At 42.0% G+C, this 26274-nt stretch overlaps 2 protein-coding genes across 6 annotated transcripts; both read left to right on the top strand.

Moving 5' to 3' along the window:
• Positions 1–552: 552 nt before the first annotated feature.
• Positions 553–10676, top strand: LOC139552428 (solute carrier family 35 member E4-like). Of its 5 annotated transcripts, XM_071364163.1 has the most exons (4): positions 553–661; positions 1166–1300; positions 3364–3977; positions 7693–10676. In XM_071364163.1, exons 3-4 carry the CDS (start codon positions 3383–3385, stop codon positions 8211–8213), a joined length of 1116 nt encoding a protein of 371 aa, XP_071220264.1. In that variant the 5' UTR covers positions 553–661; positions 1166–1300; positions 3364–3382; the 3' UTR covers positions 8214–10676. The 5 variants fall into 5 exon arrangements, with proteins under 5 accessions (XP_071220264.1, XP_071220263.1, XP_071220262.1 ...); XM_071364162.1 differs by lacking the exon at positions 553–661 and having other exon boundaries at positions 1093–1300; XM_071364161.1 differs by lacking the exons at positions 553–661; positions 1166–1300 and adding an exon at positions 2540–2739.
• Positions 10677–12829: 2153 nt separating this feature from the next.
• On the top strand, positions 12830–25592 carry LOC139552424 (smoothelin-like). The gene is made up of 8 exons (XM_071364155.1): positions 12830–13132; positions 16859–17025; positions 22764–22839; positions 22985–23110; positions 23649–23703; positions 23818–23938; positions 24114–24265; positions 24542–25592. Exons 2-8 carry the CDS (start codon positions 16882–16884, stop codon positions 24687–24689), a joined length of 822 nt encoding a protein of 273 aa, XP_071220256.1. The 5' UTR covers positions 12830–13132; positions 16859–16881; the 3' UTR covers positions 24690–25592.
• Positions 25593–26274: the final 682 nt, after the last annotated feature.

Genomic DNA, 26274 nt, shown 5'->3' with positions numbered 1-26274 from the left:
CCTGAGCTGTTGTTGATGTAAATTGAGAAGAGCGTGGGGACTAGGATCGAGCCTTGGGGTACTTCCTTGGTGACAGGCAGAGGCTGAGACAGCAGATGTTCTGACTATACACTGCACTCGTTCAGAGGTAATTAGCAAACCAGGCCAAAGACACCTCAGAGAAACCAATACTCCTTAGCCGGCCCACAAGAATGGAATGGTCTACCGTGTCAAAAGCTTTGTCCAAGTCAATAAAAATATCAGCACAATATTGATTAGAATCAAGGGCAATGGTGACATCATTTAGGACCTTTAAGGTTGCAGTGACACATCCATAACCTCAGCGGAAACCAGATTGCATACCAGAGAGAATAGTATAGACATCAAGAAAGCCAGTCAGTTGACTATTGAGAAGTTTTTCCAAAACTTTTGATAAACAGGGCAAAATAAAAGAAAAATAATAATAAGAAGAAGAGGGTGATTGCAGCAGAAATACTTTTGAGGAGATGGGAAACTCCATTGGAATCGTATTTTCGCCCGTCGTGTGTACATTTGCCCATTGGCCGCGCGGTGCATTCTGGGTGATTCCGGGACAGGGAGATCGCTCCATCAAGGAGTAAATTGGAGTTATTTGGGCGTTAGCTCCAAAAAACAACATTAGCATGAATTACGTGAACAAGAGGTACAACGTTACAAATCTTTTCCGATATATGTGATAATGAACTTGTTCTCTGCAATATCGTATAGCTTTGAAATCGTGACATTGCGTTCTTTCGAGGAAAATAAGCAAGTTTCTTGACTCATACCCTGGCTTTTAGAAGGGATTGCGTGACGATTAGTTTAGCAACCGCGTAACGCAGCATGATAACGTGAACGCGATTGGTCGACAGTCTGCTGGGCGGAGCGTTATGTTTCTCCATTCCCGCAGGGATTCTTATCTCTTCCTTTTAAGAAATATATATGCAATTCAAGAGGCTTTATTGGCATGGGTTAAATGTTAACATTGCCAAAGCAAGTGAAATTGATAAACAAAAATGAAATAAACAAAGTGAACAGTAAATATTACACTCACCTAAGTTCCAAAAGAATAAAGACATTTCATATGTCATATTATGTCTATATACAGTGTTGTAACGATGTGCAATATCTCTGATTGCTGAGTTGTAACAATATCTATTGGTTCCAGTTAGAGAGCAGTGACGTGACCGGTACAGCTGATCGGGCGATAACGAGGCACTGAGGCAGACAAGCAGTCAGCTCAGCTCGTTCGCCTGGGATGTTTTTTGTGATGTTACCAAGACAAAGATACACAACTACAGAGGTAAATGTAACCAAAAGGCATAACTAATAGTCATTAATGCCGTTATGCTGCCGCGTGATGTTACATTTGGGGAACATGGTTCACGTTCGCTATTTTAGCTGGTCAATTGTTGCAGTGGGCAACATTAGCTGGCGATTCTGTGATCGTTTATCAGGCCTCTCTGGTCTGACATTACGTTTGAATCGGACTTGTTTAGGTATACGGGTAGTTTATATAATAAATTAAGTTGATAGAATAGGCACAGAGTTTCTAAACCCAGAGACGCAACATCGCGAGACTTCCTGGAACGCTTGTCAAAGCAGACCAGGCCGGGGTTTGAGAAGTAAAAATATTCCTTAGCTGTTAATTTTCGCAATCTAAAAGCACAACTCGATTGGAGCCAATGTCTTAAGTAGTTGAACATGTTATTAATCCAACCTCGTGAAAGTGACACCTTTGTGTTGATGGCGTGCACATGCGCAGTTCGGCGCTAGACGACCGTTTGACCCGATGACTTATTCTGCGCATGAGCTTAGCTAGCCAACATCGCCACATATTCGATATTAGGTGGATATTGATTTTCTCATCAATACCTATTGAACCAAGCATGCCATTGCTATGAAGGTGGTATATTCTGAATCAGGGGTGGATGGAGAGAAATCAAATTTTTATTGACTTTTATTGTTATTTTTAAATAATAAGATTTTGGATTTCAATCTTCAATAGCTCTTACACAGTGTTCCATGACCATGATAATTATATATTTATTGTAAAAATGTATTAGGAAAAAAATGTGTCCATCCATCCCCGAGTCAGAATATATCATTTTAATAGTCAGGGCACGCTTTGTGTAAGAGCTATTGAAGATTGAAAGCCAATGAAAATAAAATAAATTTCAACAACAACAAAAAAAGCGGTAGATTTTTGTTCATCCTCCAATGACTCAGAATATATCATTTTCATAGTCATGGCACGCTTTGTGTAAGTGCTATTGAAGCTTGAAAGCAAATACAAATAAATACATTTCAACAACAACAAAAAACGTTGGATTTTTTTGTCCACTCCCTCATTCAGAATATATCATTTCAATTGTCATGGCACGCTTGGTGTAAGAGCTGTTAAATTGAAAGCTATATATATATATATATATATATATATATATATATATATATAAAATAAAAAAAGTGTGGATTTTTCTCCATTCATCCAATTCAGAATATACCATCTTCATAGTCATCGCATGCTTTGACAAGAGAACCGAATATCCAATATAAACTAGTTTTACCTCTGTACTTCACGGATGACGTAAAGCATGTGAAATAGGGCGTAATGATGACGCTAGGTCCGTGCACTCATTTCGCTGTGTAGAACCTTGCGGGGCCTCATATTTTCAATGTGTGAACAATGTATGTATAGGAATTGTCGTAGTTCTGCTGATAGGACGAGACCCCTCGCATGAAGTAAGTTTCCATCTATGGGCATTACTTGCAACTGCAGCCGCTGCAAGAGCGAGTGGCCGTTTGATTTCCGGGCCGGCGACGTAATTCATGGCAAACAACGGTAGGATAAATATAGCCAGCTGAATGTAGCCAATATAATACTCTTTGGAAACTTTTCTGTGTCATCATTTGGGGACTTTAAATTGTAACCAATCACGGACGCATCAGTAGAGGATGTAGGAGAGTCCGCAATTCTCCAAGGGAAGAACAATCTCCTGCTACCCACCACTTCGCACTTGTCTTGCACTCTAGCTAGCATCTGTCACTACTATTTGGTTACACAACCATCTCCTATGCAAAACAGTAACACGTGTCTCAGCCTGGTGTAAAAAAAGCCTTGTTTACCTCAGCAAAACAACACAGAAAACTATGGATATGTCATCAACAGAATAGTCTCAAGTAAGTTAGTTAGCTAAGGTTAGATATATTTTGTGAGACGATTATCAGGATGAGGGACATTTTATACAGCTGAAAACGGCTAGCTAACGCCGACCGTATCGAAAAGGGTTATGCAATCGGGACAGTTTGTGCAGACACTAATGTGATGTTATTGCATTACGAAGTCAAGATGTGTTTGTCTTACAGAAAAGAGGATGAAAAGAACATGATTAGCACCGATGGCCTCTCTAAATGCGAGGCGACCCGGCGCAAGACGGGGAAAAGGCCACTGGGGGAGATGCTGCACCTTCTGTCCGCTGTCATTGTCTGGCTTGTGACGGGGACGACCATCTCCAGTCTTAACAAATGGATATTTGCAGTGTACAACTTCAGGTACCCCTTACTGCTATCGGCCCTGCACATGTTGACAGCAATAGTGGTGGACTTTTGGCTTATTAAACTTCGAATGCTCCAGCACAAAGGCGGTGTTGACAAGCATAAGGACCTTACCAACAGCGCCAAATGGAAGGTGTTTCTATTGAGCTTGACATTTTGTGCCAGCATTGCGTTTGGCAACGTGGGTCTGAACTATGTCCAGCTGTCCTTTGCGCAAATTATCTACACCACCACGCCAATCTTCACCCTGGCGATTTCCACCCTGATCTTGGGCAAGCAGCATCACATCCTCAAATACACGGCCATGATGCCCATCTGTCTGGGAGCCTCATTCAGCATTATGGGCGAGGTCCAGTACGACCAGACAGGTTGCTTCTTCGTATTCGCTGCGACAATGTTGAGAGGTGTCAAAACCATCCAGCAAAGTGAGTAAAGTCCCAGCTGCTACCTTTTTATTATGCCTTTATAATAGTTATTATGTTTCATTTCTGATGAGTGTTGACACATTGTCTGTATAACTGTGGTAGGCCTAAGCAATTAACGTATGGGTGTTATGTTGGAATAAATCAGAATGGCCCTGTGTACTTCAATACTTTCCCTTCAAGAGCGTGGAAGATAATGCCCCTAACTGAAATACTCTATCAGTGTAGTTTTGGTGTTCCCTCCAATCCCATGTTCATATTAAACTTCCCACACTGCAGTTAGGGTTGGAACATTTTACTGATGCTCTGAGTCACTCCTCAAGTGACTCACCCAGTCTAGCTAGAGATGGTGTGTTGCCTGTTGCTAAGGAAACTTTCAAAACTACTGACAGTTTACCCATGGAAAACGTATCAAAAAGGACTAATCCCTGCCTGGTAAACAGGTTCGAGCCTATGTTTCCTCTCATTTTTTTTATCACTGAGCAAATTTCAGGGCTGCTGAATGCGAACTTTCTGTGCAACTTCCGGCTCACGTTTACTGTGAACACTGAGGCTGTACTCGCTTTAAGTTAGTTTTAACGGTGGTCAAGTAGGCTACTGTGGCTATTTGACCATAATGTAGGCCTATCAGAGAGGCCTACCATCAAAAACAATGGAGACATTAACATTTTAACATGGAAATAGCTGTTCTATCATTCCGCCTACAGTAGCAGCCAATGTGTGGTGTTCAATGTAGACCTACATTCCATGAGACTTTTGGGGGGAAAAAACATGCAGGGCTTGACATTAACCTGTTTATCCACTTGTCCATCAGACAAGGAGGTGACTGAAAATGTTGTTGTGGTGTTTGATGCAAGAAACCACTTTACAAAATAAAATGTATAATTATTCCCACATAATACTGCCCCTTTAGGACAAAATAAATCTATTTACCTGACTGGCTTTTCAAGGATGTCTAGAAATGCACACGTTTGGTGCTCTTGTAGGAACCAATCACTCTCCCATTGCTGCCTACAAATGATCTATAACTGGGCTAATAACTTACTAACTAACAAAGGATATGAACAAATGTGCACACGTCACTACATGAAGCTCTCGCTTTGATCTCAAAACAAGCGCTTCTATTCATGAACGCACATGCTGTAACAATTCAGTTCAGTAAGAGCACCTCCTCCCAGCTGCCCACTACACTGTCACCACCGATAAAGCCACGATAATTGATAATTTCATTAAGCAAATCTCTACGGCTGGCCATGCTTTCCACCTGGCTACCCCTACCCCGGTCAACAGCCCTCCACCCCCCACAACAACTTGCCCCCCCCATTTCTCCTTCACCCAAATCCAGATAGCTGATGTTCTGAAAGAGCTGCAAAATCTGGACCCCTATAAATCAGCTGGGCTAGACAATCTGGACCCTCTTTCTAAAATGATCTGCTGAAATTGTTGCAACCCCTACTACTAGCCTGTTCAACCTCTCTTTCGTATCGTCTGAGATCCCCAAAGATTGGAAAGCTGCCGCGGTCATTCCCCTCTTCAAAGGGGGAGACACTCAAGACCAAAACTGTTACAGACCTATATCTATCCTGCCCTGCCTTTCTAAGGTCTTTGAAAGCCAAGTTAGCAAACAGATCACTGACCATTTCGAATCCCACCGTACCTTCTCCGCTATGCAATCTGGTTTCCGAGCTGGTCATGGGTGCACCTCAGGCACGCTCAAGGTCCTAAACAATATCATAACCGCCATCGATAAGAGACAATACTGTGCAGCTGTATTCGTCGACCTGGCCAAGGCTTTCGACTCTGTCAATCACTACATTCTTATCGCCAGACTCAACTGCCTTGGTTTCTCAAATGACTGCCTCGCCTGGTTCATCTACTTTTCAGAGTTCAGTGTGTCAAAACTATCCTGCTGATCCTTGACTTCGGCAATGTAATTTACAAAATAGCCTCCAACACTCTACTCAGCAAATTAGATGTAGTCTATCACAGTGCCATCTGTTTTGTCACCAAAGCCCCATATACTACCCACCACTGTGACCTGTATGCTCTTGTTGGCTGGGCCTCGCTTCATATTCATCGCCAAACCCACTGGCTCCAGGTCATCTAGAAGTCTTTGCTAGGTAAAGCCACGCCTTATCTCAGCTCACTGGTCACCATAGCAGCACCCACCCGTAGCACGCGCTCCAGCAGGTATATTTCACTGGTCACCCCCAAAGCCAATTCCCTGTTTGGCCGCCTTTCCTTCCAGTTCTCTGCTGCCAATGGCTGGAACGAACTGCAAAAATCACTGAAGCTGGAGACTCATATCTCCCTCACTAGCTTTAAGCACCAGCAGTCAGAGCAGCTCACAGATCACTGCACCTGTACGTAGCCCATCTGTAAATAGTTCATCCAACTACCTCATCCCAATACTGTATTTATTTATTTTGCTCCTTTGCACCCCAGTATCTCTACTTGCACATTCATCTTCCGCACATCTATCACTCCAGTGTTTAATTGCAATATTGTAATTATTTCGCCACTATGGCCTATTTATTGCCTTACCTATCTTATCCTACCTCATTTGCACACACTCTATATAGACTTTTTTTCTATTGTATTATTGACTGTATGTTTGTTTATTCCATGTGTAACTCTGTGTTGCTGTTTGTGTGGCTTTGCTTTATCTTGGCCATGTCGCAGTTGTAAATGAGAACTTGTTCTCAACTGGCCTACCTGGTTAAATAAAGGTGAAATAAACAAAAAAGTTAAAAGTGAATGGCACAGATCTATATATGGCAATGGTCTGTTTTGGATATAGGCCTACTACAGCTCTGATTGGTTATGGTGCACCAGTAGAATATGGGCCTGAGTCATGCCTGTCAATGCAATAGAGTCCTACTCCGATGCATTCTGCCTACAACAAAATCTCTTGCATAGTTAGTTTTGCATGCTAAGTATTGCATAGTTCATTTTGTAGTGAGTGGCCTGTTGCATTGAAAGTGGCTAGTATTGCATTTATTTGATCACAATTCCCACAGTAAAGTGAAACGTTGATAGTGTTAACGGGGGAAACTCTAGTTCAATCTTGTGCTTCTCTCCGCACGCTTATATTTCTTCTGTGCGCAGTCCTGTGGGTAGCTGCACACACCCTCGCAGGCCCACAACTTAGAGGGAACATTGGTTGGAGCACTCAAAAAAACAGGCAGAGAGCTCCAACCTGTTTACTGTAATTAAGTCCTATCACTACATTACATACTGTCAAGAGCAGAATGTCCATCCACTTATGAATACCAAACGTAGGTAAGGAATCATAGATGTGTTCTGTTTCCCCTAGGAATTGATGTCAGCTGGAGGTTTATGTTGGCTTAAGTGGTGTCCTAGTTAAAATCATCTGACCAATCTCCTAGCTATGTTCAGAGAAGGAACAATGTGTAATTTGAATCCTGGTTCTGTATTTGACCAGTATGAACTTGTTCATATATTTGCTTTTGACCTACTTGTTTTGTCAGTGTACAGCGTGTACAGTACAGAGCTGTAATGATAATGAGCCTGCTAGTCTCATGATGTGAAATCTACTCCCGAGTTCACAAACCTTTGACATTTTGATGTTCTGAACATGGCAGATGTGGCAGACTTTGTATTTGACCACTGCGTGTTAAGCCTACTTTTGTGTGTGTGTGTTCTGTCTCTATGTAGGTTATATTTAAATGGTTTTCTTTGTGTGTGTTTCTCTCAGGTATCTTGCTCCAGGAGGAGAAGATCAACTCTGTGTTCCTGCTCTACCTGATGTCCATCCCCAGTTTCTGCATCCTGGCCGTAGCTGCTCTGGCCCTGGAGAACTGGGCCGTGCTAGAGTCTCCAATGCATTACGACCACAACTTGTGGCTCTTCATCCTGCTCAGCTGCCTGGGCTCTGTCATGTACAACCTGGCCAGCTGCTGCGTCATAACCCTCACCTCCGCCGTCACCCTGCACATCCTCGGCAACCTGAGCGTTGTGGGCAACCTGCTGCTCTCCCAGCTGCTGTTCGGCAACGAGATGTCAGCGCTCAGCTGCGTCGGCGTGGCACTCACACTCTCCGGCATGCTCATCTACCAGAACTCTGAATTTATCTCAGACTACATGGACGCACGGCGAGCCAAAGCCAGGGCGCTCATTCGTGGGAGGGAGGAGGACATCGCTGGCCCATCACAACCCCCCCAAGACCAGCAGGGGAGGAGGGATGCCGATGGCAAGCGAGAGGACAAGATAGACTGAAAGAGAAGAAGAGAGAAGGAGAATAGGAGTTGGACTGTTTACAGCAACCCTGTCCTTCGGGGTTAGTTAAGTCAGGTGGTTCTGTGGAGAGGATCAGGAGATGGGCTTTGAGGTTATAGTTGATGATGATGATGATGACATGAGTGACAGAACTTGTTTGTTGGGTCGTTTTTACCTCTTCACTGTGCCAATGTATTTATTTCTGCCATGGTCTCATAGAATGAGAAGTCAGTCTAGGCCAGCTGACAAAAAAAATCTGATGCCTTTATGAAAGTGACAGTTGAGTTTTCACTGTTCTAATACCCATACGTGCACACATACTGGTATATGCATGCATGAGCACACAAACAATGTGATATATCTCATGAGGTGTCGCTCTCACTACTCCACTGTGAAAATGTTCAACATGAGTGAGCACTCAATGGGATGTTGGGAGGGAAGGACTAGGAACACCTCATATAGATGGGCACAAATAAAAAAAAATAAGCCTGGTACTTTTACCTATCCTTCCCCTGGTCTTGTATCAGTGTGAAAGAGGTTTCCTGGCAGCTTTTTATGTGGTGGATCTTAATATGGGGGGGTGTAGCATTTGTTATAGTGCTATAGCTTTTGTCTAGATGACGTTTACAATGGTGGAGACATGCAAGCTAACAGGGTCGGCATATCATTTCTGTTGGCTGTTTGTAGGCATGGAGGTCAGTGAGCCACACGGTTAATCTACTGCATAGTGAAGCGCAGATCTGAGGGCAGGCACTCCTGCTCAGCGACCTCTTATTGAATTTCCTCTTAATAAAAGGAACCTCTTATAATCAGTTTAATAACCTCCAACCCGAACAGCAGTTCTCACTGCAGAAAACCTCTATTATTAGGCCCATTCACTCTAAGGAGTCTCACTCATCTTTAGTACAGTTATTTTCTTCTGGGAGAGATCATTAAAAAGGATTTCATGTTCCTCTCCTTACCGCCACTCCTGGGCCGAATAGAAATGTCTACTCTGCCAGGTCTCATGTCTCCACTCAGAGGGTGCCTCTATTTTTAACCTTTTACATTTAGTCTCCCTTATAACCTCTGCTGGACAGTGTTATTGTAACTCCCATTACAATACATTTGAATATTTATTAAGACATTTTAGTTTTATTGTTTTTTTTTTTTTTTCTGCTTTTTGAATTGGGTAAGGAACATTGTTGTTTATTGGTCTTAGAAAGGACAAAGAGGATGTTTTTGTTTTGCCATCTACATTAAAAAATATATGTAATTGAAGTTTGAAAGCTCTTACGTTATCTTGTCTATAGCAGGGTTTCCCAAAGTTGGTCTTTGGGCCCCCTGGGTGTACAGTTATTATTTTTTTGCCTGTAGCGCTACACAGTTGATTCAAATAATCAAAGCTTGATGAGTTGGTTATTTGAATCAGCTGTGTAGTGCTAGGGTAAAAAAAAAAACGTGGGGGGACAGAGTTTGGGAAACCCTGGTCTATGGCATTGACATATGACAGCGGTCACTCAGTAGCTGGAGGTCTAATCAACTGGTCTGTCACTTGGCAAACAGTCATGTGACTGGAGGCCTTGCATAACTCAGATCCAGGTGTAAAATTGCATGTCTGGCCAATGTACAGCAAGGAGCTTATGAAGGTGTTGAATGAAGATGTTTCTAATCTTCCTTCCCCAGTCAAAAGAACCTTCCGGTGTGCCAAACATTGACTTCTTGGTTTAGCTTCTGTTCAGCCTCGGATAGACACTGGACAACAAAGTTGCTCTCTAATGGGAAATGGTTATATATATTTTGTTACCCACCTGTTATTTTTTTCCCTAATATGTTGCCATATGCACAGCAGTAGACACAGAATGATTTGTTGCCAGCCTCGACCTGATAAATGAGACGTTGAATGAAGATAAGATTAATGCCAGTCACCCATTTGTTTTAACATTCATAGTTGTATCAAGAGGGTCTTGTTATTGATGTTAGTTTAAATACCTCAGTCTTCAACATGGCTTGTTAAAGACCATTTGTTTAATGACTTATGTAAGTTAGCAGTTTAAGAGAGATCAAGCAGCTGAAAGCATGTCTGCCCACAACCACGGTTTGTCAACTGTTTATATTCTGTTAAATTGCCTACTGTTTTTTAAAAGCCAATTTGGTTTATTACCTTTGGATTGACGATGAGGGCTTTTCAATCACACAGCCCTTAGAATATCTATATATAGACTGTACCAGCTTCACAGATCGTGGTTTGATTTGTCAAACTGAAAGTCGGTTTGACTAGTCAGGCTGCATGTTCATACGGAGTTATCTTTGAGGGTGGGGAAAAGCTCATATTGCACTGACGAGTTTTGGAGATGCTGCCTTTACAGCATAGGGCTCATGTGTATGTACTGTTTTTGATGTCTGCAAAAGTTAAATGTAAATCATTTTAATATATTTATGTATTTTACAATCATGGCTGGCTCAAATATACTAGTTCAAGAACATATGTCTCCTGTCTTATTTTAGATTAACAAAAAGCTAAATGGCATGTCTAGACACACTAAGCAAACACAAAGTACAGTTAAAAAAAAAAACGAAAACACTGGTAAAGTAGATGGCCACACTACTGGTATGGTTAAGGTAAGGGTAGGGTCGTCCCAAGGTTCCCAGATAGCACTAACTTATGTACTGTACTGTATGTATTTAGTTGAGCTTACCACGTGGTGGAGGCATTTCCCTAGTTACTGATATGTTTTACCTCAAAATCCCCCAGTCTCAACTAGGGCTGGGAGTTGCCAGTGAGCTCACGATACGATATTATCATGATACTTCGGTACCAACATGTAGCGATTCGATGTTCCAAACGTATTTCTCACCAAATGTCTACTGTAGAGGGACATGGAAATAAAAGTGCTCCCTATTTAAAAGGATTTAGAACAAGCTATGAAGGAGAAATACTGGAGTTGTGGTGCAGGTACAGCCAACTAACGCAAAAATAATATTGCGATATTGTCAAAACGATAGTGCATTCGTAAAGTATTCAGACCCCTTGACTTTAACATTTTGTTACGTTACAGCCTTATTCTAATATTGATTCAATGTTTTATTTGTCCCTCAATCTACACACAATAACTCATAATGACAAAGCAAAACAGGTTTTTAGACATTTTTGCAGATTGATCTCCTGCATTGTCTTGGCTGTGTGCTTAGTGTCATTGTCCTGTTGGAAGGTGAACCTTCGCCCCCAGTCTGAGGTCCTGAGCGCTCTGGAGCAGGTTTTCATCAAGGATCTCTGTACTTTGTTCTGTTAATCTTTCCCTCGATCCTGACTAGTCGCCCAGTCCCTGCCTCTGGAAAAACATCCACACAGTTTGATACTGCCACCACCATGCTTCACTGTAGGGATATTGCCAGGTTTCCTCCAGACGTGACGCTTGGCATTCAGGCCAAAGAGTTCAATCTTGGTTTTATTAGACCAGAGAATCTTGTTTCTCATGGTTTGAGAGTCCTTTAGGTGCCTTTTGGCAAACTCCAAGCGGGCTGGCATGCCTTTTACTGAGGAGTGGCTTCCGTCTGGCCACTACCATAAAGGCCTGATTGGTGGAGTGCTGCAGAGATGGATGTCCTTCTGGAAGTTTCTGCCATCTCCACAGAGGAACTCTGGAGCTCTGTTAGAGGGACCATCGGGTTCTTGGTCACCTCCTTGATCAAGGCCCTTCTCCCGATTTTCAGTTTGGCCAGGCCACCAGCTCTAGGAAGAGTCTTGGTGGTTCCTAACTTTTTCCATTTAAGAATGATGGAGGCCACTGTGTTCATGGAGACCTTCAATGCTGAAGAAATCTTTTGCAACCCTTCCTCAGATCTGTGCCTTGACACATCCCTTTCTCGGAGCTCTACGGACAATTCCTTTGTCCTCGTGGCTTGTTTTTTTTCTGACATGTACTGTCAACAGTGGGACCTTATATAGACAGCTGTGTGCCTATCCAATTCATGTTCAATCAATTGAATTTACCACAGGTGGACTCCAATCAAGGATAATCAATGGAAACAGGATGTACCTGAGCTCAATTTTGAGACTCATGGCAAAGGGTCTGAATACTTATGTAAATAAGGTATCTGTTTTTTTTAAATAAATTTGCTAAAAATGTCTACAAACATGTTTTTGCTTTTCATTGTGTGTAGATTGATGAGGATGTTTTTTTATTTAATCCATTTTAGAATAAGGCTGTAAAGTAACAAAATGTGGAAAAAGGGAAGGGGTCTGAATACTTTCCGAATGCATTGTATATCGTCAAATAATATCTCAATATGTAACTGTATCGACCCCCCCCCCCATCACTAGTCTCAACCTTATGAAAATAGCATAATGAGAGTAGATTGGATTTGCTATCCATCTTCTGCCAAATGTGTGTGTGTTCTGTCTTTCCATACAGGGATGTCTTGGCTCTCTGTAAACAGTGAACAGTCGCCTTTTGCCTGAATAAGGCAGTGTTGTTGCTCCCCTTCTGCCTTGTATTTAACCCTTTCACTTCCTTTCAAATTATTTGTATATAGGGCTCTCTAAACAACTCTTCACTCACCCACTGAGTTGATTAAGAGCTTTTTGTCAAAATGGTGTCATTACAAAGACATGGTACTCTCTCTAGTTATGCCTCATAAAGTTTTGCATGACATAAGAGTCAATTGAGGAGAAGAGTTTTGAAGGAAGTAGTGAGGGAGGAGAGGACCGACAGTCCCATGATTCATTCTGTTCTTCCTCCTCCTCCATCCTGGTCCAACTCTGAGGCAGGGAGTGTGGTGTTAAAGGGCTGAGCACTCTCCTGTGCAAGTCTGAGGAAGAGGAGAAAGTGGGACAGGGGTACTGAACTGAACATCAGGGTAAATACTGAAGTCTCCATCACCTGCCGCAAACAGCTGCTGCGTTGTCCCCCAAGACACAGACAGAACCCACAAAACAGGTAGGTGTGTGACACTATCACTCTGACTCTCCTGTTGTCTCAATTTCTATAACAGATTTTAGCTTCCTCTATATGAATTGATGTTACCCTTCATGTACTGTATGTGTAGTTACTGTGTGTGTAGTTATATCAGTCTGTCTGTCTGTCATTGTCTTTTTATCCATCTATTTTCCTCTGTGTAAATTTCATGGATGATTGGTGTTACAATGTGCGAAGCTAGATTACTATATTTGTACATGTTTTATACTGTTTGTGTGCTGGTCTAGGCTGGTTGCAGAGAGAATAAGGGCACTTCAGTGTTAACACAAACAGTTCTCTAGAGCAGCATGGTTTATGTCAGTTTAGACCCACTCACTGTTTATATTCAGATTACTGGACAGACTACAAGTCGAACAGATGGTGTTATGCGTTTACATTATGAGAACGCTGCTATCTGCACATCACTGGGTGTTGAAACTTAAATCTAGAGGTTAGGACTATAAGGTTCTATTTGTAAAAAGATGATTCTGAGATAATTGTCTTTCAAGTTCCCGAACCCTAATTGGTTTGAATGGTGTCAGCAATTTTTTTTGTATCTAGTATTCTTTTGAACTTAACATAAATTGTGGTGTTCCTAGTACTATAGAGGTAGAGAGCCTTGAACAGAACAAGGCTACATCAATAACTTAATTTAGACAAAAATGCAGATAGAACCTTATAGTCCCAAGCGCTCTAAATGTCAATGCTGGCCAACCCTGTTAGCTTTATGAATGTAATTATATAACTAGCTTAAATTAATTATGGTATGTACTTATAATGATTAATGTAGACAGGGCTAGTCCTCTCATCTCCACACACCAAAAACATTATATCTCTAGCACGCAAATACTGTACCCACACACACACACACACACTTTATCCTCAACCTCTGGCCACTTGTCTTGCTCTTTTAGTCTGCCTTTCTTCAGATGTCCCTCTGGTTCAGGGAAAAGAGAGAGATGGTTGAAGATTATCATATGTTTAATGTAGGCCTATGTGCAGGTAACTGCCAAAATAAATGAAACCCCAACATAGTGTCTTAATGGGGCATCAATAGGGCGTTGGGTCTTGGCATAGATTCTACAAGTGTCTGGAGTCATGCGACACCAATTCTCCATAATTTGGGGTTTTGTTGGAGGTGGAGGAAAATGCTGTCTCAGGCACCGCTCCAGAATCTCCCATAAATGTTCAATAGTAAAGGTGCATAAAAACGGCAGCCCCCATGTACTTACCACAAATGCCTTGTTTGCTAAATTCTACGTATTGTACATTGTTCTCCGTTACTCTTCTTTTGTATCGGCATTAACACAGTATACATAATCCCAATTCTAGCTCAATGACGGCGGCAATTAGAAAAAACGAAAAAGTTGTTTGTGCTGATTTACTAGCACGTTGGACCATGTTGTGCGCCGTAGTTTAAGAACTATGTGGGTAGTGCTAATAACAATGACGTCATATTTTAATTCCTCCACCTTTATGCACCTTCACCATTGGGTTAAGATCTGGTGACCGAGACACACACACACTTTAAACCCCCTATGCACATTTGAGACCCCTCTTCAAATTCACTGACATCTCTTCTAGCCATGGTAGCTAAAATAATGGGCAACTGGGCATTTTTATACATGTTGTTGCTTAGGGAATTAATGTTATTTATAATAAGGGTTACATGGAGAAAATTGGACCTCTTTGAAATGAAAGTGGATGGCCCTCCCTTTATGCAAAGTATACTTTACCTAAACCCTCCCTGAACCCTTCACTAATTACAACAAAGTGGATAGCAGAGAACATGTCTACCATTTACCCTCACTTCTTGGACAGATCAGAGACTTAGATATGCAGTTATAGAAACTGTTCTTTGTCCTGTCAGCATTACATGGCAACTAGAATTTGCTTACTTTCAGCACAATGAGCTTCCATTTCTGATTGATTGTGCCATGGCTGCTGTATCAAGTTTCAGCACAACAATGTAAGTTACTCAAATCTGGTTTATTGTGAGGTCAATAACTCTGATAAATACACCATGGGCAAGAAACATATTGTTTTTAATAAATTAAATTATAGTAGTAGCAAGCTATCAAAGTTGACCTCTGGTCCTCTTTATCTTCACACTCTCCTTCTCAAACTGAACAGAACACAGGCTATAGGCTAGTCCTCGCGCAAGATAAAGCATTTTTTGGACTAGGCCTAATCAAAAATTATTTACAAAAGGAACCTTTGACTTTCCTCCTGAACAACCACTGTAGCCCTAAACAGCACAGCCATTGGTTAAACAGCACACAACATGTTTTGATCAGCAACAGCAGAGCGGGCCGGGGCTCATGGTTGGAATGTCCCTGCCGTGTGTAATGCAGCCTAGATATATTTACACCATCCCGGCAGCTATCTTAGAAATATAACTTTGCTCTGTGCTTCTCCGAGAATGCACTTCATAGCATATAGGCTATGGATCATTTGATTGAGACCACACTAAATAGCCTATAGGCACACTTGATATAGCCCCAGCTGAGAATCAGAGATGAGGGGTGGCACCGGGCACACATCGATATATAGGCTAATAAGCAACTAATTATAAAACACTGAGAAATATAGAAATTTCATCCATTTCAAATTACATGACACTCCCCTGGACTAGATACACAAAAATACTAAACCCTCCCCTTGACTGACATTGAAAAAGCATGACCCTCCCGCATTTTCCTTCAGATACCCATGATGTAAATGTTAATCCGTCCCTTAATTAACTCAGAAACCACAACTGTGTGGAAGCACCAGCTTTCAATATATTTAGTATCCCTCATTTAATCAAGTGTTTCCTTTCAAGTGTTTCTTGGCCATGTTCTGTTATAATCTCCACCCGGCACAGCCAGAAGAGGACTGGCCACCCCTCATAGCCTGGTTCCTCTCTAGGTTTCTTACTAGGTTTTGGCCTTTCTAGGGAGTTTTTCCTAGCCACCGTGCTTCTACATCTGCATTGCTTGCTGTTTGGGGTTATCTGTATGGCAGTTACCTGTATGTCTGCTAGCTATGCAACTGCTTTCCATGGATCCATCAACAACATATAATATTAAAATGCATGTCAATCTCTCCTCGCTCAAAGTAGAGGAGAGATTGCCTTCATCACTACTTGTATTTGTGAGAAGTATTGATATGTTGAATGCTCCGAGCTGTCTGTTTAAACTACTAGCACACAGATCAGACAGCATGCACACCCCACAAGACATGCCACCAGTCTCTTCACAGTCCCCAGGTCCAAAACACACTATGGGAGGTGCACATTACTACATAGAGCCATGACTACATGGAACTCTATTCCACATCAAGTAACTTGTGCAAGTAGTAAAATCTGATAAAAATACACCTAAGGGAACAGCAGGGACTGTGAAGGGTCACAGGCACAGACACATGCATACACACCCACATGTACACATGGATGATGTGTTGTAGATATGTGGTAGTAGAGTAGTGGCCTGAGGGCACACACTTAATGTGTTGTGAAATCTGTTTTGAAATGTAATAGTTTTGAATAATGTATATAACTGCCTTCATTTTGCTGGACCCCAGGAAGAGGTCCTTGGCAGCAGCTAATGGGGATCCATAATAAATACAAATTCAAACAAATGACGTTATATGTTCTGGCTCCTTGGATATTTGTGTAAGAGTTCTTGCCATTGGAGCCCCCTTATTTCCGTTCTTTACCTTATTTAGAAGTCCCATACAGTACGTTGGACATGGAGGCGGGACCTGATGAGGGAGTGGCGGGGGCTGTGTCTGCAAACGAGACCTCCGAGACGAACCCCGGTGACACACCGTCAGGCATACTGACCAGTCAGCAGTTATCTGCTATTGAGGATGAAGAAGTCCTGAATAAACTGGTGAGGCAGTAGTAGTGCAAACTTCACATAAACTGTTTCCATTATCTTGTCCAATTACTTTTTTGTCGACGTTTAGAAAATAGATGTGACAATTGCCTGCTAGGGTATGTTTCCATTTATCTTGGGTTGATAAAAACTGCTGGACGTAATGACGTCACACACACACACACACACACACACACACACACACACACACACACACACACACACACACACACACACACTGGCTGGCTGGCTGGCTGGCTGGCTGTGTATTACGTCCAGCAGTTTTTATTATTATTTATTTTTATTTATTAATTAATTGCAAAGTCCCTCTTTGCCATGCAAATGAACTGAATCCCCCAAAAACATTTCCACTGCATTTCAGCCCTGCCACAAAAGGACCAGCTGACATCATGTCAGTGATTCTCTCGTTAACACAGGTGTGAGTGATGACGAGGACAAGGCTGGAGATCACTCTGTCATGCTGATTGAGTTTGAATAACAGACTGGAAGCTTCAAAAGGAGGGTGGTGCTTGGAATCATTGTTCTTCCTCTGTCAACCATGGTTATCTGCAAGGAAACACGTGCCGTCATCATTACTTTGCACAAAAAGGGCTTCATAGGCAAGGATATTGCTGCCAGTAAGATTGCACCTAAATCAACCATTTAGCAGATATTCAAGAACTTCAAGGAGAGCGGTTCAATTGTTGTGAAGAAGGCTTCAGAGCGAACCAAAAAAGTCCAGCAAGCGCCAGGACCGTCTCCTGAAGTTGACTCAGCTGCGGGATCGGGGCACCACCAGTACAGAGCTTGCTCAGGAATGGCAGCAGGCAGGTGTGAGTGCATCTGCATGCACAGTGAGGCGAAGACTTTTGGAAGATGGCCTGGTGTCAAGAAGGGCAGCAAAGAAGCCACTTCTCTCCAGGAAAAACATCAGGGACAGACTGATATTCTGCAAAAGGTACAGGGATTGGACTGCTGAGGACTGGGGTAAAGTCATTCTCTCTGATGAATCCCCTTTCCAATTGTTTGGGGCATCCGGAAAAAAGCTTGTCCGGAGAAGACAAGGTGAACGCTACCATCAGTCCTGTGTCATGCCAACAGTAAAGCATCCTGAGACCATTCATGTGTGGGGTTGCTTCTCAGCCAAGGGAGTGGGCTCACTCACAATTTTGCCTAAGAACACAGCCATGAATAAAGAATGGTACCAACACATCCTCCGAGAGCAACTTCTCCCAACCGTTCCAGGAACAGTTTGGTGACGAACAATGCCTTTCCCAGCATGATGGAGTACCTTGCCATAAGGCAAAAGTGATAACTAAGTGGCTCGGGGAACAAAACATCGATATTTTGGGTCCATGGCCAGGAAACTCGCCAGACCTTAATCCCATTGAGAACTTGTGGTCAATCCTCAAGAGGCGGGTGGACAAACAAAAACCCACAAATTCTGACAAACTCCAAGCATTGGTTATGCAAGAGTGGACTGCCATCAGTCAGGGTGTGGCCCAGAAGTTAATTGACAGCATGCCAGGGTGGATTGCAGAGGTCTTGAAAAAGAAGGGTCAACACTGCAAATATTGACTCTTTGTATCAACTTCATGTCATTGTCAATAAAAGCCTTTGACACTTATGAAATGCTTGTAATTATACTTCAGTATTCCATAGTAACATCTGACAAAAATATCTAAAGACACTGAAGCAGCAAACTTTGTGGAAATTAATATTTGTGTTATTCTCAAAACTTTTGGCCACGACTGTACACTACCGTTCAAAAGTTTGGGGTCACTTAGAAATGTCCTTGTTTTGGAAAGAAAAGCACATTTTTTGTCAATTAAAATAACATAAAATTGATCAGAAATACAGTGTAGACATTGTTAATGTTGTAAATGACTATTGTACCTGTAAACGGCAGATTTATTATGGAATATCTACATAGGTGTACAGAGGCCCATTATCAGCAACCATCACTCCTGTGTTCTGATGGCACATTGTGTTAGCTCATCCAAGTTTAGAATTTGAAAAGGCTAATTGATCATTAGAAAACCCTTTTACAATTATGTTAGCACAGCTGAAAACTGTTGTCCTGATTAAAGAAGCAATATAACTGGCCTTCTTTAGACTAGTTGAGTATCTGGAGCATCAGCATTTGTGGGTTCGATTACAGGCTCAAAATGGCCAGAAACAAATAACTTTCTTCTGAAACTCGTCAGTCTATTCTTGTTCTGAGAAATTAAGGCTATTCCTTTCAAGAAATTGCCAAGAAACTGAAGATCTCGTACAACGCTGTGTACTACTCCCTTCACAGAACAGTGCAAACTGGCTCTAACCAGAATAGAAAGAGGAGTGGGAGGCCCCGGTGCACAACTGAGCAAGAGGACAAGTACATTAGAGTGTCTAATTTGAGAAACAGATGCCTCACAGGTCCTCAACTGGCAGCTTCATTAAATAGTACCCGCAAAACATCAGTCTCAATGTCAACAGTGAAGAGACTCATACTCCAGGATGCTGGCCTTTTTGCGTATTTGCAAAAATCTACAGTGTCTTATAAAAATGTAGTGGTTGAAGTGTTTCCATTACCCTTTTAGGAAAATTGTGCATGAATAAATTGGCGAAAGCCTGTGTGCCCTTCCACCTATCTGTTTTATGTCTCAGGTGGCCCGTGCAAGCCCGCATGTATAGAATACAATAATTGACTAATATTTGCCATATTCTAATAATTATCATGTGCCAATGTATCACCACGGCCCGTGCCATGGTGAGACTTGCACTCCTGTAGATCTGTAATAATTGGATGGTGAAACTTGCATCCAGCCAATCAGAAAAGCAAGATGAAACAATTCAGGCATTCTTGAAAGTCAGGGCAATCCTTGTCCTGCAAAGGAGCATTATTTGTTTATAGTTGAAAAAAAGAAGAAGATTTTGCAAGCAGTAGGCATTTAGAATTAAATGTGGAGTGGAGGGTGGAGTAAGGCTACATGATGACATCACGTGCTCTGCCTACCTGCAAAAGTATTCGCCAATGATTACTTATTCGGAAAAACACTGTTTCCATCAACATTTGTCGTAATCAAGAAAATCCACCCCTGTAGAAGTGTAGGCTATCTTTAGATAATTTATCCTATATCTGCCATTTCCATGACATATTTTGTAGAGTAAAGCTGGGTCAATGGACACCTGCCAATAGACAGCAGGTGACATTTTTTGTTTGTTTCGCACACCAAGAAGTTTTAGTATGGAGGTTAATGAGTGTCGAATTTGGTCAACAACCCCTTATTGAATATTCAAATAAGGATTACAATAACGAGATGTATCCACCAATCCAAAGAAAGGTGAGAGATAGACAGCCTGCCATGCCGCTTTGTAAACAACGACTCCCATTGTTAGGGCAGAGAGACATGTATCTTGTCAGTATTTCCATAATCTTTGCTATAAATCTCGCCAGTTTGTAGTCCTAAAAACGGAAATGATTTACCTCTAGTTCCTTTAGCCATTCCGATGGGCAAAATGAATGGAGAAAGGATAGGCTTATGAGATCTTATACGTTTTGATCTATGAGATGATACAGTGTCAGTTAACATGACCTTTATGAATTAGGAAGCCTTTATGTGCGTTATGGGTTTTTTAATTACATAAATGCTTCAAAATTCACAAAAAGTGACATTAGCTGATGAAGATTATCTCATTGAATTTTTTTATAAGATCTCCTATGCCTTTGTTTACCACAGACCTTATTTTCTGCATTTATCCAAAAACCCTACAAAAACCATGCTGAAGAGGAAGGAAACTGCTCAGGGATTTCACCATGAGGCCAATGGTGACTTTAAAACAGAGCATGGTGAAGTTATTAATTATACTTTGGATGGTTTATCAATACACCCAGTCACTACAAAGATGCAGGCGTCCTTCCTAACTCAGTTGTCGGAGAGGAAGGAAACCGCTCAGGGATTTCACCATGAGGCCAATGGTGACTTTAAAACAGTTACAGCGTTTAATGGCTGGGAGAGGAGAAAACTGAGGATGGATCAACAACATTGTAGTTACTCCACAATACTAACCTAATTGACAGGGTTAAAAGAAGGAAGCCTGTACAGAATATAAATATTCCAAAACATGCATCCTGTTTACTAAAGTAACACAGTGAAATATTTGGCAAAGCAATTAACTTTTTGTCCTGAATACAAAGTGTTATGTTTGGGGCAAATCCAATACAACACATTACTGAGTACCACTCTGTCACGCCCTGGCCTTAGTATTCTTTGTTTCCTTTATTATTTTAGTTAGGTCAGGGTGTGACATGGGGAATGTATGTGTTTTTGTATTGTCTAGGGTGGTTGTATGGTTTAGGGGGTTAAGTAGAGTAGATGGGTTTGTGTTTAGTGTAGGTGTCTAGCTGTGTCTATGGTTGCCTGAATGGTTCTGTCTCTGATTGGGAGCCATATTTAAGACAGCCATAGGCACTAGGTTAATGTGGGTAATTGTCTATGTTCTATGTTGCATGTGTGCACTTAGTTCGGTTTAGCTTCACGATCGTTTGTTTTGTTCATTTTGTAAGTGTTTGTTTTTTCCCTTCATTAAAAGAAGATGTATTTTCCACACGCTGCGTTTTGGTCCTCTCTTCCACGTCAAGACGATCGTGACACACTCTCCATATTTCAAGCATAGTGGTGGCTGCATCATGCTATGGGTATGTTTGTAATTATTAAGGACTGGGGAGTTTTTCAGGATAAAAAAGAAGCAAAATGGAGCTAATCACAGGCAAAAACCTAGAGGAAAATGTTGTTCATTCTGCTTTCCAATAGACACTGGGAGATGAATTCACCTTTCAGCAGGACAATAAACTAAAACACAATCAATCAAATTTCAATCAAATGTATTTATAAAGCCCTTTTTACATCAGCCTATGTCACAAGGTGCTATACAGAAACCCAGCCTACAGTCCCAAACAGCAAGCAATGCAGATGTAGAAGCACGGTGGCTAGGAACAACTCCCTAGAAAGGCCAGAACCTAGGAAGAAACCTAGAGAGGAACCAGGCTCTGAGGGGTGGCCAGTCCACTTCTGGCTGTGCCGGGTGGAGATTATAACAGTACATGGCCAAGATGTTCAAGCGTTCATAGATGACCAACAGTCTCAAATAATAATAATAAATGGTTGTAGAGGGTGCAACAGGTCAGCACCTCAGGAGTAAATGTCAGTTGGCTTTTCATAGCTGAGCATTCAGAGTTATTCAAGGCTAAATCTACACTGGAGTTGCTTACCAAGAAGACAGTGAATGTTCCTGAGTGGCTCAGTTACAATTTTGACTTAAATCTACTTGGAAATATATTGCAAGACCTGAAAATGGTTGTCTAGCAATGATCAACAGCCAATTTGACAGAGCTTGAAGAATTTTTTAAATAATAATGGCCAAATGTTGCACAATCCAGGTGTGGAAAGCTCTTAGAGACTTACCCAGAAAGACTTACTGCTGTAATCGCTGCCAAAGGTGCTTCTACAAAGTATTGACTCAGGGGTGTGAATACTTATGTAAATGAGATATTTATGTATTTATTTTCAATACATTTGCTAACATTTCTAAAAACAACAATATTGGGGTACTGTCTGTAGATGGGTGAGAAAATATATTGAATCATTTTGAATTCAGGCTATAACACAACAAACCATGGTGGAGTTATTGCCTACAAAAGACGCCATTACTATTGAGTTTGGCCTTGGTCTCCTCATCTTTTGGTTTCTACATGGGTTTATCTCTGACAGTTGGATAAAGCTGTGGATTTTGATGAAAGGCGAATGATCCGCGCTGCATTGAGGGACTTGCTCAAGAAGAAGAGAGGTAAGATCAGAGAGCTTCAACGTGAAATGTGACAGGATCGCATCTTTGCTATCACTCCTGACAACCCCTTTGAATGTCCACTCGCTGTCCTACTTCCAATTTTAATACTACAGTTCTCTTTTTCTCCCTCTACTTCTCTCCAAAGAGAAGCGAGAGAAAGAGCGGGGGTCCAGGCAAGATGACCTGAAGCAACAGGCTTTGAATAAAGCAGGCACAGGACGGATGGGAATGAACAGAGGCCAGACCAGCAACCACCAGCTAAGATCCCACAGTGAGTATCATATCCCTCCGCAGGACACAACACACACATATTTTTACATTTTAGTCCTTTGGTAGATGCTCTTATCCAGAGCGAATTACAGTTAGTGCATTCATCTGAAGATTGTGGGATAACCACATATCACATATCAGGCATAGAAAGTAACGTTTTTCCTCAATAAAGTAGCTATCAGTATAGGCAGACCAAGTGCTGGTTCTCTCTCTCTCTCTCTCTCTCTCTCTCTCTCTCTCTCTCTCTCTCTCTCTCTCTCTCTCTCTCTCTCTCTCTCTCTCTCTCTCTCTCTCTCTCTCTCTCTCTCTCTCTCTCTCTCTCTCTCTCTCTCTCTCTCTCTCTCTCTCTCTCTCTCTCTCTCTCTCTCTCTCTCTCTCTCTCTCTCTCTCTCTCTCTCTCTCTCTCTCTCTCTCTCTCTCTCTCTCTCTCTCTCTCTCTCTCTCTCTCTCTCTCTCTCTCTCAAATCAAAGTGGGATTGTGAGAGATGACCTGCTTCCCTACTCAAAATCACTACATGCCCCCTTCTGTTTCTCTACAGTGCACAGCCAACTCTCTGCATCAACCACCAACTCCTTCACCAAAACAACTGGCAGGTGAGTCATTGAGCTAACAGCCAGCCATGCTTCACGTGTGATTGATCAAATTCTGCATGTCTAAGTTGTGATACTAGTAGTGTGTTAAATAACGTGTTTATCCTCTCTCCCCAGCATGGCCAACCCAGCTATGGCACCAGCCCATCAGTGTTCCCCTGTTGTTGCAGCACCCAACTTGAAAAATGTCAAGCAGATGTTACTGGATTGGTGCAGGGCCAAAACCGAACCATATGAGGTAAGCATTTGAGGACTCACTATCTTATCTCTACATTAATATATTCTTGTTTTATACCCACAGTGTCCCCAGCATACCAATAACCTTACTTCACCAATGTCTTTGTAAATCCAATCCCTCTCCTCGTTCTCTTTGCTGTTCCCTTTTATGTCCCCTCCTCCCTTACTCTGTGCAGGGGGTGGAAATCCGCAACTTCTCCTCCAGTTGGAGTGATGGCATAGCATTCTGTGCACTGGTGCACAGGTTCTTCCCAGATGCATTTGAGTACTCCATACTCAACCCCAATGCACGCAAAGACAACTTTGAGCTGGCCTTCAGCACTGCAGAGTGAGTTCCCTCTGTATCTATTCTAAACAAACATTGAAACACAAACACACACACACACCCTCAGCCACAGAAAACCTACTCTGACAAAATGCACTTTTTAGATGCACAGGAAGGCCCCAAGGGCTGTGCAGTGATCGATTGAACTTGACAAAAATACCTTCTCTGAGAAAAAAAATAACCTGTATTGTCCACTAGCTCAACTGCCAGTAGATCCTGCCTGGGGACAATGATTGTGATTGCTCAGGCCTGTGTCTCTCTCCTCTCTTTTGGCTGTAGAAGGCTGGCAGATTGCCCCCCTCTGCTGGACGTTGAAGACTTGCTGCGGATGCATGAGCCTGACTGGAAGTGTGTGTACACATACATTCAGGAGTTCTACCGATGCCTGGTGGAGAAAGGCCTAGTTAAAACCAAAAAGAAACTCTAGAGACGGATGTTTCACAATATGGGGATGGGGAGGGCATATAAGAGTTTGTAGTTTGCTGCAGTGCCTTTTAAGCACATAGCTGGGATTTTTGTTAACTGTGTGTATCTTTGTATTGGTTTGTGTGTATTAGCTGACACTTTCTGTTTATGTGTTGAGAGGACAGCTGGCACTTAAGATCAGTACATTCCACTGAGATTACACATCTGCTATAATCTCAGTCAGAGCCATGGAGAATCTGGGAATGGCTTTTTATGGTGCTGCAGTGCTGTGCCCTGACTACAATGGCTTTTTGTGGGTAGGCTATGTATGGGTTAAAGATACATGAGGTCAAATGTAATGTGAATGATGTGGTTTAATTTGTGAACATTTATTTTGTTCTGATCACATTATAGAGTACTACTACATTTCTATTACGGGGAACCCTCACCATTTTCAGCCTGAAAGAGGATTGTTGCCAAATCATTACTGTATTTGGTCACTATTTAAAAATGGAAAATATCCCTGAAGTCTACTCTATTAAAAGTTTAGACCCAAAGGCATCTTGGTCCAGGGCAAATAAAAGGCAGTGACTGGCTCGCAGTAACACTGACTTATTATAGGCTAAGCTTCTCAGGACCACCATGTGCTCAGGGACAGACTATAATCATACTATATAAACACAGAGTTGCCATACCTTGTCCTGCATTTTTATTTTCATCTTGAATGGTTTGGATGTTTTTCCCTCCATTATTGATAGTGCACTATGTTAGTCATATAGCCTACATTATGTAGCCTAAATACATACAGTTTGGAAGTGATTCTTCAAAATTCTGGCACTCTACTCTAGCTCACCAGACTGTGTAGGCTAATGTATATCAGTGAATAACAGTTAAATAAACAAACCAAGCCTACTAATCCAATAGAGTGCGCTGTATGTGTGTCAATTTGGACTGATATAAACACACAATAAAATAACATAACATAACTCGCACCTCTGACACGGTGGGGTGTCTTCTTCTTGCCCACGTGCATGATTGACAGATGGTCACATCATCAATCAATCAATCAAATGCTTGTATAAAGCCCTTTTTACATCAGCTGTTGTCACAAAGTGCTATACAGAAACCCAGCCTAAAACCCCAAATAGCAAGAAATGCAGATGTAGAAGCGTTGTGGCTAGGAAAACTCCCTAGAAAGGCAGGGAACCTAGGAAGAAACCTAGAGAGGAACCAGGCTCTGATGGGTGGCCAGTCTTCTTCTGGCTGTGCCAGTGGAGATTATAACAGTACATGGCCAATATGTTCAAACGTTCATAGATAATAATAATAATCACAGTGGTTGTAGAGGGTGCAACAGGTCAGCACCTTATGAGTAAACGTCAGTTGGCTTTTCATAGCCAAGCATTCAGACTTTGAGACAGCAGGTGCGGGCATCTTTCACTACATTTTACGCTTTCACTACATTTTACGCTTTCAACGGACAATCATAGTTCACATAACGGTTAAAACAATAATTTCACAAGTAAGATAACTCTGACAGCAGAGATAACATCATTTAAATGCGCTCAACCATAGTGGTCACGCGGGGCCCCAACTCCGGGCGCTCT

The sequence above is a fragment of the Salvelinus alpinus genome, chromosome 24 (genome assembly GCF_045679555.1).
Source record: "Salvelinus alpinus chromosome 24, SLU_Salpinus.1, whole genome shotgun sequence".
In the NCBI taxonomy this organism is placed as follows: domain Eukaryota; kingdom Metazoa; phylum Chordata; class Actinopteri; order Salmoniformes; family Salmonidae; genus Salvelinus; species Salvelinus alpinus.
The sequence above is the reverse complement of the archived record's forward strand: the minus strand, read 5'-3'. Positions and strand labels throughout refer to the sequence as shown.

Bases quoted from the DNA above. Each gene is read 5' to 3' on its own strand.
- LOC139552428 (XM_071364160.1), top strand. From the start codon at position 2,754: ATGGGCATTACTTGCAACTGCAGCCGCTGCAAGAGCGAGTGGCCGTTT. The intron at 2,840-3,363 runs GTAGGATAAATA...TTTGTCTTACAG, and splicing joins GTAATTCATGGCAAACAACG to AAAAGAGGATGAAAAGAACA. The intron at 3,978-7,692 runs GTGAGTAAAGTC...TGTTTCTCTCAG, and splicing joins TGTCAAAACCATCCAGCAAA to GTATCTTGCTCCAGGAGGAG.
- LOC139552424 (XM_071364155.1), top strand. From the start codon at position 16,882: ATGGAGGCGGGACCTGATGAGGGAGTGGCGGGGGCTGTGTCTGCAAAC. The intron at 23,111-23,648 runs GTGAGTATCATA...GTTTCTCTACAG, and splicing joins CCACCAGCTAAGATCCCACA to TGCACAGCCAACTCTCTGCA. The intron at 23,704-23,817 runs GTGAGTCATTGA...CTCTCTCCCCAG, and splicing joins TTCACCAAAACAACTGGCAG to CATGGCCAACCCAGCTATGG.